The 18,383-nt window shown below is 40.0% G+C and overlaps 1 protein-coding gene across 2 annotated transcripts in view; it reads right to left on the bottom strand.

The window, feature by feature from the left end:
• LOC117345437 (arf-GAP with SH3 domain, ANK repeat and PH domain-containing protein 1-like) overlaps window positions 1-18,383 on the bottom strand; it is a 158,943-nt gene that overhangs the window by 22,285 nt on the left and 118,275 nt on the right. For both annotated transcript variants that reach the window (XM_033914052.1, XM_033914053.1), the window contains exons 19-24: window positions 13,945-14,060; window positions 9,974-10,041; window positions 6,944-7,051; window positions 3,584-3,815; window positions 2,298-2,456; window positions 771-831 (exon numbers count right to left, since the gene is read on the bottom strand). In XM_033914052.1, the coding sequence (XP_033769943.1) occupies window positions 771-831; window positions 2,298-2,456; window positions 3,584-3,815; window positions 6,944-7,051; window positions 9,974-10,041; window positions 13,945-14,060 (744 nt within the window). The remainder of the gene's footprint in view (window positions 1-770; window positions 832-2,297; window positions 2,457-3,583; window positions 3,816-6,943; window positions 7,052-9,973; window positions 10,042-13,944; window positions 14,061-18,383) is intronic.

Below are 18,383 nucleotides of genomic sequence, written 5' to 3'. Positions count from 1 at the left end.
AAACCCAAGGGAACAATACAGTTTAGGGGGTGAAGAACTTAAGTGCACGACAGAAGAGCGAGACTTGGGTATGAACGACGTCCACGGCACTGAACTTCCGAAAAGGGATGAGACTTATGGTGAAGAAGATGATTAAGGATAAGCACTGCAAAAACGCTAGAGCAAGCATGGCCCCTTTTTAAGGACATAGTCACCGAGGCACAAAATCTATATACACAGCGTATCAACAAGGGATCCAAGTGGTCAGGTACTAATAAAATAATATGTGATAAATCAATTCTAGGCATCTTTAAAAAGAAAGCATTTTAAAATATTATTGTGACTCAATTGTTTGTATTAAAACTTTGCAGCTCTGGAACACATTTCCTAGATATTGAGAGATATACAGAGCGCAAGCTTGTTTAAGAAGAAACTTAAGACTTTATTGTTCTGACAAGCTTTTGAAGCACATTGTACTTGAAAGCTGAACTCTGACTTGGTGATGGATAATATGACTATTTTGACTTTTTGTCTGCTTGTTGTATTGTGTATATTGATTATGGACATTAAATTCTCTGAACCACATAGATCTTGGTGATTGTATGGTATAGAAACTGTTAAATAAATGAATTATTATACTTCTATGTAAGTCATTAAACAGCTTTAAGCCAGATATGACCTAGAGAAGAAAGGCACTCCAGGCCTGTCAAACCCTTGAGTCATCCCTAACCCCTTCTGTAGGAGCTTTTGATCAGTACCCCAGATCAGCAGGTTGTAGAGATCATGCTTACCTTGGCCTCCTCTGTGAAATTTCGGTATACAGGAACTTTGAAGGCGAGCTTGATCCATAATCTAAGAGAAGAATAAGGCATGCACGGGTTAGAACAGGTGTCAAGAGCTGAGCCTTGCAGGAAACAAGATACATTTTTATAGCAAATGTATTGTTCTTGGGTGGGTCACTCAACCTGCCACTGCTTCATGTTAAAATTAGACTGTAAGCTCTCTGGGGCAGGGACATGTCTGAATATAACTCATCTTAAGCTACTATTGTGAGCTAAATCCAAATAAATAATATTCTAAGGCAAGGGTTTTCAACCCAGTCAGATTTTTAGTCTATCCACATTGAATATGCATTAGATCAATTGAATGCAAATTGATTGCATTGTGGGTATCCAGAAATCCTGTCTGGCTCGGTTTGTCCTGAGAACTCCTGGCTCTAAGGGGTCAATATCACTCTTACCAGACAAGGAGCTAAAATTCACAGCAGCACTTAACCAGACAGTGCGGTTGAATATCTGCTCTGACTACTGCAGCAACTCTGGTTATTGCCGGTGTGGTCCAGGAGTTGTGTGTGCACCGATGTTATTAGATGCCTTTTCCCGCCTAGCTAACCAGACATGTTGAACCACAGAAAAAGCAGTCCTAAATATGTAGGCTATTGAGGTACAGTATTAAATATCAGCTGTACCCAGATAACTTCCAGGGATCTAGAGCTTTGGTTCTGGTGCCTGGATGGTACTGAATATCATAATAATAATAATAATAATATTTATTTGTATTCCTTATCTACCAATTCTAAGCAGATAACAAGCAACACAGACAAAATTAAAAATACAGAAATAAAAACAAAAAATATAATAATCATTGCTCATCATTACTTTTCTACTCAGTATAACATTCAGTCATCTCAAATCGGTCCATTACTACTCAAATCCAGATGCTGAAAAAAATGGCCATATGCTAATGTTTCCATTAGCATATGACCTTTAACAAAAATTAGCACATGAGCAGTTACTAACACCTATTTTGTAGGTGGAAAGGGCTCACCCACTAATCCTATGCTAATCAGTTATTGCCTGGCAATGTGATTAGTGCTGACATGTCTCTTCTGTAATAAAATAAAACATGCACACAGATCACAAAATGATAGTAGTGTCATTTTAAGTTGCGGTAAATGTGCGATAGTCCTTACCACAGCTTAGAAAAAGAACCCCTAAGTCTGATATTAAGAAATGTAAGTTTTAAAGGTATTTCTGCATACCAAACACTCCCATGACATGAGGCTTTCTAAAACTTGAACGTCCACATCTATTTTCCCATTTCCAAATTTATGCTTGTGTATTTTTTCTTGAAACAATTTATACATTCATGGGTTTTTTTTTAAGTTGTCCCCTAAATCTTATTTGCCAAACACTTGATCTTAGATCACTTATTAATTCTTTCATTCCATCCTGAGTGCAAAACCACATATAAACCTATTGGACGGAACTGATTTCTGAGGTTTTCTAATGACAACCCTTCTCTCTTATCAGATTTACCAAAAGGCGAATGTGCTTTGCTAAGGGGACTATGTGGTACCACCGCAGGGGGTTCCGATGAAGCTCGTTTGTGAGTCAGCATTAGAGCCTTCTTTACTGCTGCATCAGATGTGGAAGGTGATGGGTTTCCAGGAGGAGGAGGTGGAGGTATACTGGGAGCTGAAATAACAAAATAGAAAGATAGATATTAGAGCTTCTATTAGAGAATGACATGGTGGTTCCTGAAACGGGAAGAGAAAATTAGTGGTCGCTGCGGGGATGGGGACAAGGCCATTCACCACCCCATGGAGTGGTGAATGGTCTCGTCTCCGCAGTGAAGCCAGCACGGTCCAGCATCCCCACCCGATCGCCGCATCCCATGTCCTGCCATCTCCACCTCACCTTAGGTGCTTGCCGAATCCAAGTTTAATTCTTCTCCCAGCCAGCACGCTTTCAATAAGTCGCGCGTGCGCAGCTGCTTGAATTGTTGAATCTCCTCTGACACAACCGGAAACAGGAAGTTGGGTCAGAGGAGAAGATTCAACAGCTCAAGCAGCCATGCGCGTGGCTTATCGAAAGCGTGTGGCTGGGAGAAGAATTAAAGTCAGACTCGGCAGGCACCTAAGGTGAGGGGGAGGGAGGGAGAAGGCAGGACGCGGCGATCGGGCGGGAGGGGGCTTCTGGACCACGCGATCCGTGATCGTGTATGTTTCCTCACATTAGGAAGGAGGGAGTGGACAGTAGTTGTGGGGATGGGGCAGACACAGTGATTGCGGGGACGGGGCGGTGACAGGGATGGTGGTCGCAGGGACGGGGCGGTGACAAATTTTTTCCCCGTGTCATTCTCTAGCTTCTATATACATACAAAAACAATTGTCAAAGAAAGAACTGATGCCTAAGAAGATGTGGGCAAGCACACTAGAGAGGAAACATGTTCCCCCTCATTTTAAAACAGGACCTAAAGTTAGGTACCAGTTGCATGCAAAATTTACAGAATAGTACTACTTATGTGGGTGATTGCTACATTAGATGTGTAAGTGGGTTCAGTGGAATTGTAAGGGGGCATGAATGGGTCCCACACTTTATGCATTAAAGCACCACCTTTTCACACATGCATTTGTGCCTGCTACTGGCATGGCCTAAATGCCAACTTGCGCTAGTATTCTATAATGGAACCTGGGGGCCCAGATATCATTATGGAGTTGGTGTTTAGCATGCTATATCTTGCCACCCTTCATAGAACTTCCCCCTCTGTGAACAGTAAAGAACCAGACATGAAGCAACCAAGAATTTGTTTATCTTTTTACCTCTGATAATATTTCGTGGCAGCAGAGGTGGCGTGTGTGGAGACAAGATGGGAGACAGTGAGGCATCCAGGCTGCGGGACTGAGGACCATAGATATCATATCGCTGGTCCTGGGACAGGTGACTAGACCGCTTTATGAATCCTGTGAGTATCCCCCTTTCTGGAGATGGCATGCAAGGAGACTGATAGAAGCTATATGGGCGGAAAGGTCTCTCCTTTTTAACAGGACCCAGCTGTAAATTGATATAAAAACACTGCTCCTGTTATACTATAAAGAGATTTGCTTGACATGCTATAAACAGACACTGTCATTAGTACAGATAGTCACATAATAAACTAAATGGGGCTGATAATGAAAAGATTTGTCTTAGTAATATTGAGGGTAATTTTATAGTGAGAGACAAAGGTTTATACTTTATAAACACAAACCATACAAAATCCGAAGAAAGATTGTAAGACATTTTTTGTGAGCTATAAATGGACTGATTTGAAGAAAGCAATTTTTTGAGTGAAGGTATTGATAAAAAAAATATATTACATTTACATAATCCACCATTTAATGGTCCACAAAAAAAATTAAAATATTGTTTTTGGGAGAGCTTTTTTTTTGTTGATAAAGCTCTCTTATGGTTGCTTTGAAGTTCATAGGCCATTATTGAGATGGCTTGGGGAAATCTGCTTATTCTAAGGATAAGCAGCATAGAATCTGTTTTGCTATTTGGGATCTAGCTAGGTACTTGGGACTAGAGGTCTGCATGGGAATGGGTATTGCGGGGATCCCTCCAGGCTCACGAGACTTCCGTGGGGATGAAACCGGAGTTTCCTATGCCTGGAAAGAGAAATAGTAGAAGATAGACAAAAGCACTGTATTGTTTGATTCTTTACTCATTGCTGCATTAAAAAACATTTGTGGATCTTGGAAGGACCTCTCACAAGTTACCTATGCCAGATGGTGGAATCAGATTTGTTTGCTCTACAGACATGAGCTTTATAGTGCCAAAAAAATCCAACTCTTATTTCTTTTAATAAGAAATGGTCGACCCTACAGTCACATGACCTAATGTCCATTCTAATTCTTTCTGGTGATGTAAACATCTCTTATTTCTGTTCACTGTTATTTGTTATTTTATTGTTGATTTAAATAAACTTAAGACTTAAAAAAAAAAAAAATCAAAACTATCAGAAGTAATTGCTGCTTTTTATAGGGACAGATAACTTTTATGGGGGGACAGAGGGGATTCCTCACAGGGACGGGCAGGATTTCTGTCCCTGAACAACTCTCTACTTGGGACCCACTGTTGGAAACAGGAGACTGGGCTTGATGGACCTTTGGTCTGTCCCAGGATGGCAATTCTTATGTACATAGTTACTTTATAAAGACAACATATGAAATTGTGTACATGAATATAACAGAAAGAAAAGGTGCATTTGCTCATATTTTATAAAGCACACAGATATGGTAAGTGCCAATCCCATCTACTTTCTGCTTATTCACCATCCCTAGGAATATAACAGAAGTCTACAAAATCCTGGATGGAGCACAGTGGGTAAACCTGAATCAACTGTTTACTCATTCAAATTGTACAAAGACCAGAGAACACACTATGAACTTATATAGTAACTAGTCTTTAAGCCCGTTACATTAACGGGTGCTAGAATAGATGTGTCTGTCTGTGTTTCTTTATCTCTCTCTCTCCTTGGCTGCTGTCTATGTCCTTCTGTCTACCCCCCTGCCCCCCCGAGCAAAGCTGTCTGTCCCCAGCACACCTTCCCCCCCAAAGCAGCCCCCTTTCCCTCTCCCTGTCTCTCCATGGCCCCTTCTGTCTTCCCCCCAGAGCAATGCTGTCTGTCCCCAGCACACCTCCCCCCCACCAAAGCAGCCCCCTTTCTCTCTCCCTATCTCTCCATGGCCCCTTCTGTCTCCCCCCAGCACACCCCTCCCCCCAAAGCAGCCCCATTTCCCTCTCCCCTTGGCTCCCTGTATTGATCCCCTTCTTACCCTCCCTCCATCCCGGCGACTTCTGGCCTGCTCCTCTTCAAAGCAGCCTGCGATCATGGTGGCCGGCTTTAGCGAACCTCGCAGGCCGCTCTCCAACTCGGTAGCATGTTCCCTCTGACGTGATCCTGTGCGTCAGAGGGAACGTGCTACTGAGTTTGGAGAATGGCCTGCGAGGTTCTTTAAAGCTGGCCACGATCACAGGCTACTCTGAAGAGGAGGATCAGCGGCAGTGGCAGCAGTGAGCGAGGGCGGGAGGTGTGTTCCCTGCTGAGGACGTGGGCAGGGAGAGAACTTGCCTGTGCTTCCGGTTGGTGAGTGAGGGCGGGAGGAGGGGAGTGGCCAGAATGTTCCCTGCCATCGGGTTCTAAAATGGAACACGGCCACGGATCACACACCACAGCGGCAGGGATAACGCTGTTTTAACAGCGCATGCGCCAGTAAGCTTTTATTATATAGGATACTATAGCTTTGTAACATGTTTCCAGAGAATGTGGTAAAAACAGCATGTGTATAAAATGGAAAGAGCGTTGGCAGTTCAAAAAGGTTACTATAATAAATTTAAGGATGTGTGGAGACCATTATTAAAGTATTATAATGAATAATTTACACTTTTCCCAATTTTAATACTCATGTGGATTTGGGGTGGGGAGGGGGATTCTTGGTTTTCCACTAATAATATATTTATGAATGACATAAGATATTATTTTCATGTGGTATATTTTAGTTGTATATGAATTTGGGAGGGGGGGTGGGGTTAAATCTTCTTGTTGTATGATATTGTAGATTTTCAAGTGATGTACTATAATTGTTTGATATTTACTGTACACTTGATGTAAGTTATAAAATGAATAAAGAAATTTTTTTAAAAAAAGGTTTGGATGAGTTTCTGGAGGTAAAGTTCATAAACTGTTATTCTTTGTCATCTGGCTGTATCCCCTTCTACCTGCAGATGGAGGTAGAGAAAAACTGATCTAACTTGCTGGTGCTCAGTGGAAAACCTCTAGCAGAAGTCCCTGGCCTATCTCCCTGCACTTCTGGCCATGGCTGCACAGCGAAATTAAGCCTAATGGCTGATCCCAGGTTCCTGAACCCTGTCATGATTCTTCATGTCTACTGGGTGAGGCTTTCGCACGGTCCTGTGGGGCCCTGCCAGAGGAATGCAGGTTCTCTATAACTCTCCTCTCCTTATGTGCATGAAACACAAGGAAACAGCCCTGAAAGTACCTTAGAGGGGCAGGAAACACCAAACAGTAGATATGCACAGGATATTGAATAAAGGAAGCCGGAATATAAAGAGATTTCTTTAAAGCCCAATTTGCAAACCAATAAACATTAAGAACTGGACTGATTCCATTGCCACACCTTTTCATCCAGGTCATCATCGCTCTCATACATGTCTTCCTGGCGCAGCAGCCATTCATATTCCACATGAACTCGCATGTTAAATTGATTTGTTTGAGCTTGAACCAGCTAAAGCAGAAAAAATAAAATGTTAAAAACACTTTGTGTAACAGCAAATCTTACAAGACAAGTACTTTTTCTTTTTTTAATCAGAAATACATACAAATGAAAGGGAAAATGAAGAAAAATCAGCTCTAACTTCTATTGAAGCTAAGCATGGCACTCCGCCATTATCTCAACACTTTGCTTTGTTCCTTAGTACAATTAGCCTCTATAAAATTTTCCATTTTATTAGTATGTCACAGTTTAAAAATCCTGTGAGTAAAACTTTGGCAGAACCCCTGAACCAAGGGGAGAAACTGTGTCACTCCAATTCCAGCATTAAAGGCCCCTTTTACAAAGCCATGGTAGCAAGTACTGGTGTGGCAAATGCGTTGCAGCCCATAGGAATTAACGGGATGTGCTGCAATTGCTACACAGGAATTGCTACTGTGACTTTGTAAAAGGAGCCCTAAATTTTTGGTCTGGATTTAAAGTACTGGTAAATATAATCTATACCTAACTTATGTTTGCCAATACTTTAGATCCAAAAAAGAGCAGCAATAGCCAAAGGCAAAGAGAGAGTGGCAATAACGTGATCACAGCATGAATCAACACAACCTCAAAAAATATATAATACATTTTTGTGACTAGATGAACCCTCAGTGTGAGGTGATAAGCTTATGGGCAGGCGACAAGTGCCAAACCTCTAGAGCTTACTAGATCGACTTACTAACATGAGCATAAGCTCCCAGCCACACACCATCATAGGGTACACACAGTGTGCTAATATCAATCCAAATAATAATTAAATAATGCAACACTCGATCCCGCCAGTTGCCACCCCCAAAAAATTACACTGTGAGAATGCCAACAGTTTTACTTAGCTTATGAAGCACGCTGGTATCAAAGCTTTCTCCACACTAGAGTCAGAGGTTTAGAATCCTTCAGAACAAAAACAAAATGATTAGAAGTGTTCACTGAAATGGTGGTTCGACCAGGCTTGGTTTCAGGGACAAAAAGCCCCTTCCTCAGGAACCTGGTGTTAGGTTTTTAAAGAAAATAGCTGCTCTGTTTTTTCTGCATGGCTCAATAGTGATATCATGCACAGAGGAGGCTGGAATTGGAAAGACAGGCAGCAGCGCTAGAATTTAAACAGACATGGTGACATCAAGATTTAAATGACTCCAGCTTAAATGCTAAAAGATAGGGCAAAAACAATGATAAAAAGTGCCAGACCATAAAACAGCTGGAAAAGAAACAGGAAAACTTAAAACAGTTCAGCAATAAGGAAGCAGATCATGGTATTCCACATGTTCATTAAGACCTGCTGGATGGAGTGTTAAGTTCAAAAATTCAGCACTGTTCACAAAGTTGAATCCAGACCATCCTATTTCCCTATAGGAACTGGGTATTTGCTCTATGATAAACCATGATAAATAAAAAAAAAAAAATCATGTTGATGTTCCAAACAATGATGAGAGCTGTCAAGTTTGAAGTATGTATTCTACTTTTATGTTCTTGCAATCTCACTTTAATGGAACGTGTAGTAAGACCCACATGTTGAAAAATATTTCAAAGTATATGTGCGTTGTGTCCTGGGGTGATAAATGAAGCAAATTCCTACACATCATACAAGATCCACACAGTTTATGTTTCCCCATCATCTAAAGTACTGACGTTGGTTTTATTAGAATTGGTAAAAAATAAAAATAAAAAAAATCAGCCGGATTCCTGGCTCTAGAAAATGCTACACAAGGACCCTCCTTAAATTGTTCATGCATGGCTAAAACCTGCCAGTACTTTAGATCCAATTCACCAAAAATATCACCTGGATCAAAACGTTCTATTCACTATTTGATTTTTTGGACGCCTCAGCCCCACCACTCCACCGCTGTAATAGTTTTGTTACTGCGGGAAGGCTGTGTGGTGCCTCATCATTGGCTGTCCGTTTTTTAATCAATTTTTTTAAACCTTGTGTTTCAAATATTGTTAATTGTCTTCAAACAGAAACTTTTTAGTGCAAATGCTAAACCTTATAAAAGTATAAATATTTACTTATCTCAGCCACCTTGGGAGTCAGACCCGACATGTTTCGCACTACAGAAGTGCTGTTTCAAGGGTCTCCCGGGGCTGCCGCTGTCATCCGACTCCTGGCTTCTCTGCTAGCTACCTGAACTGAGGAGACACGCCCGGAGCATCGGGCGGGAAGGCACTGGCGCATGCGCGGTGCGGGCATCTCGAAACTTCTGAGTTTCTTCAAGCAAGACATGCTTGTGAGACGTCCGTATCGGGGCTCTGTCGGATGACATCACCCACTAGTGAGAATACCTGCCTGCTTGTCCTGGGATAATGCCAGTTTGGATTTAATGATGTAAATAGTGTTTTCAGTATTACAAGTACTGCTGAAATTTAGCTTATATTGTTTTCCTGTCCGAGGATGTGTGAAAAGGGAGATTTATGTATTTAATTTATTTGTTCAGGGAGCTCAGAATGGTTTACATGAATTTATTCAGGTACTCAAGCATTTTTCCCTGTCTGTCCCAGTGGGCTCCCAATCCATCTAATGTACCTGGAGCAATGGAGGGATTAAGTGACTTGCCCAGGGTCAGAAGGAGCAGCATAGGGTTTGAACCCACAACCTCAGGGTGCTGAGACTGTAGCTTTAACTACTGAGCAAGACCCACAAGGATGTCAGAATGCTGATTTTGAAAACTTGTAATTATTAGAAGCATTAAAGGAACAAGTTTGCCCTTTAAGTTTTTATTGCGTGATATCGCCACAATTGGTTTGATACCTTTGAAGTATTTGTATAGTTCCAAAATATGCCAATGTTGCAAAATGATGTTCCGAATGTCTAAGAGTAAAAATGAATTCTGGTGTTGCTTTCTTCCCTACCATAATTCAACTAGTCCTTAAGTTTCCTGATATAATTAAAAGTAGAATTCTTACCAGTTCCTCACATAAGAAATATTTCAGTCTCTTGGCAATGTCCAGTGCAGTCTCCCCAACATCATTTTCTGTAATACACACATGCAAGCAACTCTTTGAAATTGTAAAGAGGCTTATTTATTAAGCTGGAAAAAAACATCATGTGTTAACTGCAAATAATGTGCAACACAAATGGACTGGGCTACTTGGAGCAAGTTTGTTACAGCTTCAAAGATGTAGGTAACTTCTGCACTGACAAGCTAAAGTGCCTGGCAATGCTACTGGGACACCTCTATAAAGGGGCCACAAAGCCAAGGAAAAGGCTTGGTGTCAGCCCCAATGACTACTACCCGTGGGGAAGGATGAGTAGAGATCACACCTGTCCATTGAAAGCCCAAAGGCTGATGGGATAAGCTGGGAGGATGTGGCCAAGATCAACTCAGTGGGAGTATAAGGTATGACTTTAAAGGTTACAGGCAGAGGACTTGTGACACTTTATTTATGCCAATGAGAATGTCATGAGATTTCTTGAGTATTTGGGTACTACAGTGCTGTTTTTCCATGGCTTAGTAAAGAAGGAAGTCATACAGAATCTGGCTGATATACAGGCATGAACATAAGAATAGTCTTACTGGGTCAGAGCAATGGTCCATCAAGACCAGTAGCCCATTCTCACGGTGGCCAATCCAGGTCACTAGTACCTGGCCAAAACCCATGCTACCGATCCAGGGTAAGAAGAGGCTTCCCCCATGTCTTAATAACAGACTGTGGACTTTTCCTCCAGGAATTTGTCCAAACCTTTTTTAAAACCAGCTATGCTATCCGCTTTAACCACAACCTCTGGCAACGCGTTCCAGAGCTTAACTATTTTCAGAGTGAAAAAATATTTCCTCCTATTGGTTTTAAAAGTATTTCCCTGCAATTTCATTGATTCTTTTCAAGGTATGACTGTCTCTCCTCTCGGGCAGGGGTCCCCAACCCTGTCCTGGAGCACCACTAGGCCAAGTGGGTTTCCAGGCTAGCCCTAACAAATATTCATGAGAGAGATTTGCATATAATGGAAATGACAGGAATGCAGATCTGCTCCATGCGTAGCCTGGTGGTCCTCTAGGACAGGGTTAGGGACCACTGCTCTAGGGTATACATACCAAGGTCCTGAAATAGCAGCTGCTGCAGATTCAGCACCATTTTGGTTGCTTTTCTCTGCTTTACCTTTAGCTTATTTTTATCTTTTTAGTGACTTGGCCTCCAGAACTGAACACAATATTAAGTGAGGCCTCAACAATGACAGTATTATGTTGGTCAAACCTCTAGAAAAGTGTCTCTGAAACCGTTTGCCATGGAACAGAGATTTTTAAAACTTCCCTTCAAAAGTATACACTAGACTAGATGACATGTATTTCGCAAACGCAAGAGTCTGTCAATGTTATGAGCATCTGTGTGCATAAGGATACAACCGCCCAGACAAGCATCATTCTTTGACGTGATTGGTCCTTGAAAACTAATGCCAAGTAATTTTCATTTTATTTTTTATGCAATAGTTATCCTAACTTGAGCAACAAAGCAATCAAGGCTTTTTTACCATTTGGATCTTTGCGAACTTGGATTTTCAGCTCTGACAGAAATTAAATTTAAAAAAAGAGTAACTGCAAATGGTGGATGATTAAATGCATATTGGCTTGTCCACTATTTGGCTGCGTTTTGAGTTAATTTGCACTTCCAAACAAGCACATCCATCACATTGATTAACTATTCTATCTACTTTAATTTCACCTTTGTTACAATTACCCATATATAGCTTAAAGAACTTTAAATAAATAACTCCCAAATTTAATTTTTTGTTGGTTTTGCAATTTTATCATTTCAATTACAATGTGCCACGAAAAACATTTGCTCCATTTAGTGTGCTGGAGCTAAAAAGAGTTTGCGAGACACTGCTCTAGAATGTTACAAACTAGGTTAATTGAACATCAGCATTGTGTGAGAACACAGAAGATTATGGAGCCTTTAGCACTGCATTGTAACCTACTTCATCATGATTTTGAATCATTTAAATGCATCAGGTTAGAGTAGGATATCAGACTTTGGCTGCAACAGCATGAGCAAAAGTGAGTTTTTAGATTGAAAACAGTGGCCCTGTTGGGACTGAATATCGCAGTTGAGTGGAAGGCACTCTTGACGCATGAGGAAGATGTGAAATAGAAGAGGAGAGTGACTATGCACTGGAGATGTGTGTTTTGCTTTTGCTATTTTTGTTCTTGGTTCCTGGTTTGGATGAAGTCAGCACATCTGAATGCCATTGGGAACAGTTTTTGATTAGTGAAGAGATCAATGACATCATCACATTGCTTTGTCCTTGGAACAAAAAGGGAAGGTATTTAATGGATGGCATTTTTGGTATATGCAGAATATCTTCAGAAGAAAGCCAGTGAAATTGAAGTGTTATTATATGCCTCTGAAGCGGCAGTTGATGAACTGCGAAACGGGAACTCCGTCAGGTGATAATTTGCGACTTGGAGGTGGCGAGATTGGGACAGGTAATTGATTAAGTTGTGCTTGAGATTCGCCCTTCATGCATTTTGTTTTTGTGATGTCAAGAGCTTTTTTTCTGCCCGAGTAAGATAGTGGACTATATAAATAAGAGAAATTGAACTGTGCATATATGAGATTGATGTGGAGGTTTTTTTGCCTATGAAACAATGTGAGCTCATACATGTACCAAGCTATGGTCTAATAATCTGAGAAGCTTTGGTCTAATAGTGAGGCCTTTTTTCCACTAGTGAAAGTGTGCAAGTATGAATCTGTGTGAGCTCTAAGAGTGGCTATATTGATTATTTTTGTGAATGTCTGGATATCCAATGTCCTCTATTTTTGAAGTGGAGGTAATTGAAAACACCCGTTATTTTTGTGTTACTCGATTTGTTAGCCTCCTTAATATCGGTTAACATTTCTGCAACTTTCTGTTCATTCTGGTCCGGTGGATGGTAGTACATTCCTATTGTCAGATGTTGGAGGCATGAGGCAGGTCAGTGGCAGCAGATGAACTCCAGGTGAATGAAAATTGACCTCCAAATTGAATGGATGAAAATAAAGCTCCATGAACAGCTGGTGGGTACTAGTACAGTGGAGTAGTTAGGGCTTAACTCTGGGCCATTCTGATCCCATTTTACCTTGTACTGTCACCCTCTTTCCTTTTAGCTCTTCAGTAGCCTGAAAGGAACAGGTATCTTGGCTGTAAAACATATACTGTACTATAATTAAGGACCTCAGCAGGGAGGGGGATGGAGCAGATGGTTTAGGTTTTGAATTATATATACACTGTTACTTTTAGCATTTTAAACTTGTATTTCACTATTCTCAATTCATTTTAATTTTGTGATTTACTTTAACATTAAAATTCAACTTATTGACTGTATTATTTGTTAATTTACCAGTTCATGTTTAGGATAGAAGGCTGAGGAGTTAGGAGGGCAGTGATTGTTTATTCAAACATTTTTGAATCGCTGTTGGAGTCATATGTTCTATTCTGAAGTCTGGAGTTTTTAATGACTTCTTTTACTTATTGAACTTCAATAAAATAAAATGTGCAAAAAAAAGGCGCTTTCCTAGCACCCCCTTATAGAATTATCCTCTATTTGATGACATTCAGCTGCCATATGTATAGCTAAATGGTTTAAATTTAGGCCAGCAAATAATAATACCTAAATTAAGCCACTTAGCTAAATATATAATGGTTGAATATTGCCATTAAACAAGAGCTCCTAGAGACGAGGCCTTTCTACATATATATGGTGCTACCACCTATCCATTTAATGGTGCTGTATATACATATTTTTTTAAACATTGTAGTCCCAACTTAAACAATGTGATCATATAGGTAATGATTGAGATTATAATCTATTTTAATTTTATGGAAAGACATTTTAGAAATCATGCTAAATAAATGCATAACATCAGCAACAAAATTTTAAAGGAAAACTGGACTCACTTACTGATCTTAAAGTTAACTTTGGCTCTGAGAAGGAGTTTCATGCATTCAGTTTTGTTGTAGAAACTGCAATAATGCAGGGCCGTGTTCCCCTTCACAGTTTGCTTTACCAGGTTGCCACTGGATCACATGAGAAAGCAATCAGCACAGGCATGTCCAGATACATTGGAATTTAGTCCTGCCACTGCAAAACACTTAGGGCTTTGAAGTCATGTACAGTGAGAGGCATCGCTTTAGTCTCAGGATTTAATTTCCTGCAACTCCAGACTATCCAGTCATTAGCAGCGGTATAGAAGCTTTCAATAAAAATAAACTGTTGAGCAGGGCTGGTACAAGTATTGCAAATCATGATCATCCCAACACCATTTCTCCCCTAAATATGCTTACCATATATACTCAAATAGAAACCAAAATTTTGGCCCAAAAACGGTAGTCTCAGTTTATATCTGCATCAGCGCCCATCATCTTCCTCCCAGCCCTGTTGCAGGCCTGCCGTAAGTGCTTCCGCCTCCTGTTCTGGCCGATTCTGAAACATCTCATCTCCCAGACCTCTAGAAAACCTAACTTGAAAGTCCTGGTGGTCCAGTAGTGGTCCGTGCTTCTGCTACATGCAGAGCCGCTATCTAAAATGGCTACTGCAAGATTTTGCGGCAACCTTGCAAGATCATAGGAACTTGCAACAGCCATTTTAGATAGTGTCTCTACGTGGACAGGAGCGTAGGAAGATCGCTCCTGCCCCAGTTCACCGCTGGACCACCAGGGCTTCCAAGGTAGGGGTTCTAGAAGTCTTGGAGGCAGGTGGGAGGTGGGATGTTTCAGAATTGGCTGGGACAGGAATAAGGAGGGTCTCTCCTGTCTTGGCTCACCACTGGACCATCAGGGCTAACAGCAGACCTGGGGAGAGGGAGGGATGGGGGAACAGGGTGCAGAGCCGGGCAGGGGAAGGAGGGGGTCTGGGTGCAGAGCCGGGCAGGGCACTTGAATATAAACCTCAGTTTATATTCGGATTGGTTTAATTTGAAGAACCAATTTATATACCACATATCTACAATTCTATATGGTTTACAACTTACACACATAAAATCCATTAACAAACATGCCATTTCTTAAAACATACAAATATAAAATCAATAATTCATATCAGTGATCCAAAGAACAATTTTTAATATCACAGAAATTCTTGAGAAAACAAGCATGTTTTTAAGGATTTTCTAAAATCATTCAAAGAATCAATCTTAAGTCTTTTGGAAGTGCGTTCCACAATGAACATACTTTTACGAAGGTGCACTAGGGTTTTTAGCGCATGCACAAAATTACCGCACGCTATAGTGCGCGGTAGCCAAAAATCTACCACCTCCTGAAAAGGAGGCGATAGTGGCTAGAGCGCTCAGGAATTTAATGTGCGCTATTGCACACATTAAGGTCCTAGCGCACCTTTGTAAAAGGAGCCCTAAATCTCTGTATATTTCTAATTTTATTTGCTTGAAATTTGGAACATCAAGTAATGCTTGGCTGCTTGAACATAAAGGATGTCCTGGAACATGAACTTTTAAAGATGTTGCTACTCATGAAGAATCTTAAATATCAATGTTTTGCTTGGTTTAAAAAAAAAAATAAATTAATGGAAAGAACTAATGGCTAGAAAGCCTTTTGCCTTTCTTTTTCTTTTCTGAGGAAAGGTTCAAGGTTTATTAAATATTTGATGAATCGCTATATCTTTATACAAAGCGATGTACATAGTAATAAAATTAGTTAGAGTTAAAATACATACAAAATACATAAACATTAGAAATCGGACAAGACAGACATCAATTGGAAAGGAAGGAGGGTAAAAATTACATCTGTTATATTAAGAAAAACAATTAAGGGAAAAAACAAAAAGGAGCAGGGTGATTCTTAAAAGAGAAATTCATAAAATATAAAAAAAAAATTTAAATATTAAAAGCATCTTTAAAAAGGTATGTTTTCAGGGATTTTTTTAAGGAAGATATGTCTTTTTTGATTTTAATGTATTGGGGCAATGCATTCCACCATTGGGGACCAATTACGGAGAACATGTCTGATCTTCGTGTGCCTATTATTTTTAAAGAGGGAACAATTAGTAAATTTTGAGAAGATGATGTAAGTGCACGTGCGGAACTATGGGGAATTAACATTTTTGATATGAACTGAGGTTCATTGAATGTCAGGGTTTTAAATATAAGTAGCAAAACCTTAAACCGTATGCGATGGCTAATAGGAAGCCAATGAGTGTCAATAAAAAATGGTGTTACGTGGTCAAATTTCCTGGCATCATAAATTAATTTAATAGCAGTGTTTTGAATAATTTGCAATCGATGTTTTTCTTTTTGAGTAATGTTGAGCAACAAAGAATTACAATAGTCTATTTTTGCTATTACTAATGAATGAGTTAATATATTGCGTGATTTGGGCTTGAGAAATTTGGTTATGGATCGTATTGAGCGTAATTTATAGAAGCATATTTTAACTATATTATTGATATGATCTTTGAATTCTAATTTCTCATCGATTACAACTCCTAAGATTTTTAATTTGGGAACGATTTCAATTGGCGTATTATTAAGAAGGAATGGCAAATTCAATCTGATGTCTTTTTTCCAATTAAAGATCATTACCTTTGTTTTAGTTATATTTAATGCTAATTTATTTTTATTAAGCCAATTTTGAACTAATTCAAGTTTTTTATTTAATTATTTAATGTCTTCATGATTTTCAGGATTGAGTGGGTGAGTTAGTTGAATGTCATCTGCGTATGAGAAAACAGTAAATCCAACAGACTGACACAGATTCAATAGTGGTGCAAGAAAGATGTTAAATAAAAGGGGTGATAAAATAGATCCTTGAGGAATCCCAAAAGACGTTGTGTATGCATTGGAATATTCTTTATTAAATTTAACACATGAAGTTCGATTAGTGAGGTATGATGTGAACCAGTTAAGAACTTGATCGCAGATGCTAATTGATTCTAGCCGACTGAGAAGGAGGTCATGATCAATTGTGTCAAATGCAGCGGAAATATCTAGGGAAAAAAGGGCAACAGATTTATGATGGTCCAGGAAATAATGAATATTATTCGTTAGGCCGATCAGGGAATGTTCCGTATTATGATATTTGCGAAAGCCTGTCTGATTAGGATGCATAACATTGGTTGACTCAATGAAATCGGAAACCTGATTAAATATCAATTTTTCAGGCATTTTGGCTAAGAAAGGGATATTTGCAATTGGGCGGTAATTTAAAGGGTCGTTTTTACTAGTTTTGTGGTCTTTAAGTAAAGGAATGATAGTAGAAGTTTTCCAAAGAGCAGGGACTGAAGCAGTTTGTAGGCTTTTTAGAATAATCGTGTGGATGAAGGAACCAAAGAGATGAAAAAATTTTTTTAAATAGAATGGATGAAGAATTTCAGACCCAGAACTCTTTAAATTTATTTGAGAGAAAAGTGTTTTGATATCATTGAGAGAGGGAAGTTTGAAATTTGAGCATTTAGCTGTTGGAAGGTGGTCTCCAGGATGATAGAGGGGAGAGCTGTGACTGTACAGGAGCAGTTGAACAAAACCCAAAAGATGACAGGATAATAATAATAATAATAACAACTTATATACCGCAATACCGTGAAGTTCTATGCGGTTTACAAAGATTAAGCAAAGGTACAAACTGATTGACTTTAAGAGGGGAGGAAGAAAGAGGGTTAATAGGACAGGAAATCCATTTATGAGGAGAGAGTGATCAATAGAACAAGTTAAGGATAAGGAGAGGGGCTCCAGATGTAGCTTACGACAGCTAGGGGAGAGTAGCGACACACCGGCTCAGTCAGTGGGCCTGCATATCCCCTGCTACTCTCCACATGCTAAAAGAACATGTTAATGGTTCTTTGCGTTTGTGTGGCTGTCAAAATAATATTGTATTTCTTTGAAGGCTGCTGCAGTGAAATTAGGCGGAGCCTGGATATGAAGGAAGCAACTTTATTTGAAGATCCAACATGGCAAATGCATCAAAGAATGCCTCTGCTCCCAAAGAAATGCATCCAAGTATAAACAGACAAGGACCATCATCAAGGCATCCTAGTATACTTCAGAATTTTCGTCCTGGGCACCCACTATATGTGTTTGAATGCTACAGCCCGTTTGTCATGCACTTGTTTGGCACAGGGAAGGAAGCTTTCACTCAGGCAGACTGTGCCAGTAGGATCCATCAGACTCACCGTGGGAAAATTTCTTCAAGACAGTATTCTGTTTGGCAGCAGGAGAGATGCCCTTAATAATATTAAGGAGGCAATTCTATAACCGGGCACCACCATGTATGCACCTCAGTGCCACATGCTGAATGCCATTGGAATCTGGGAACCAAGATGCCATTATATAATACTATTGTAAATTTGAATCAGTGCCCGCTTACACCACATCAATGGCAGATGTGTGTCAA

This window comes from Geotrypetes seraphini, chromosome 11 (assembly GCF_902459505.1).
Source record: "Geotrypetes seraphini chromosome 11, aGeoSer1.1, whole genome shotgun sequence".
Classification (NCBI taxonomy): domain Eukaryota; kingdom Metazoa; phylum Chordata; class Amphibia; order Gymnophiona; family Dermophiidae; genus Geotrypetes; species Geotrypetes seraphini.
Note: the sequence above shows the minus strand (reverse complement) of the source record. Positions and strands in the feature narration are given on the sequence as shown.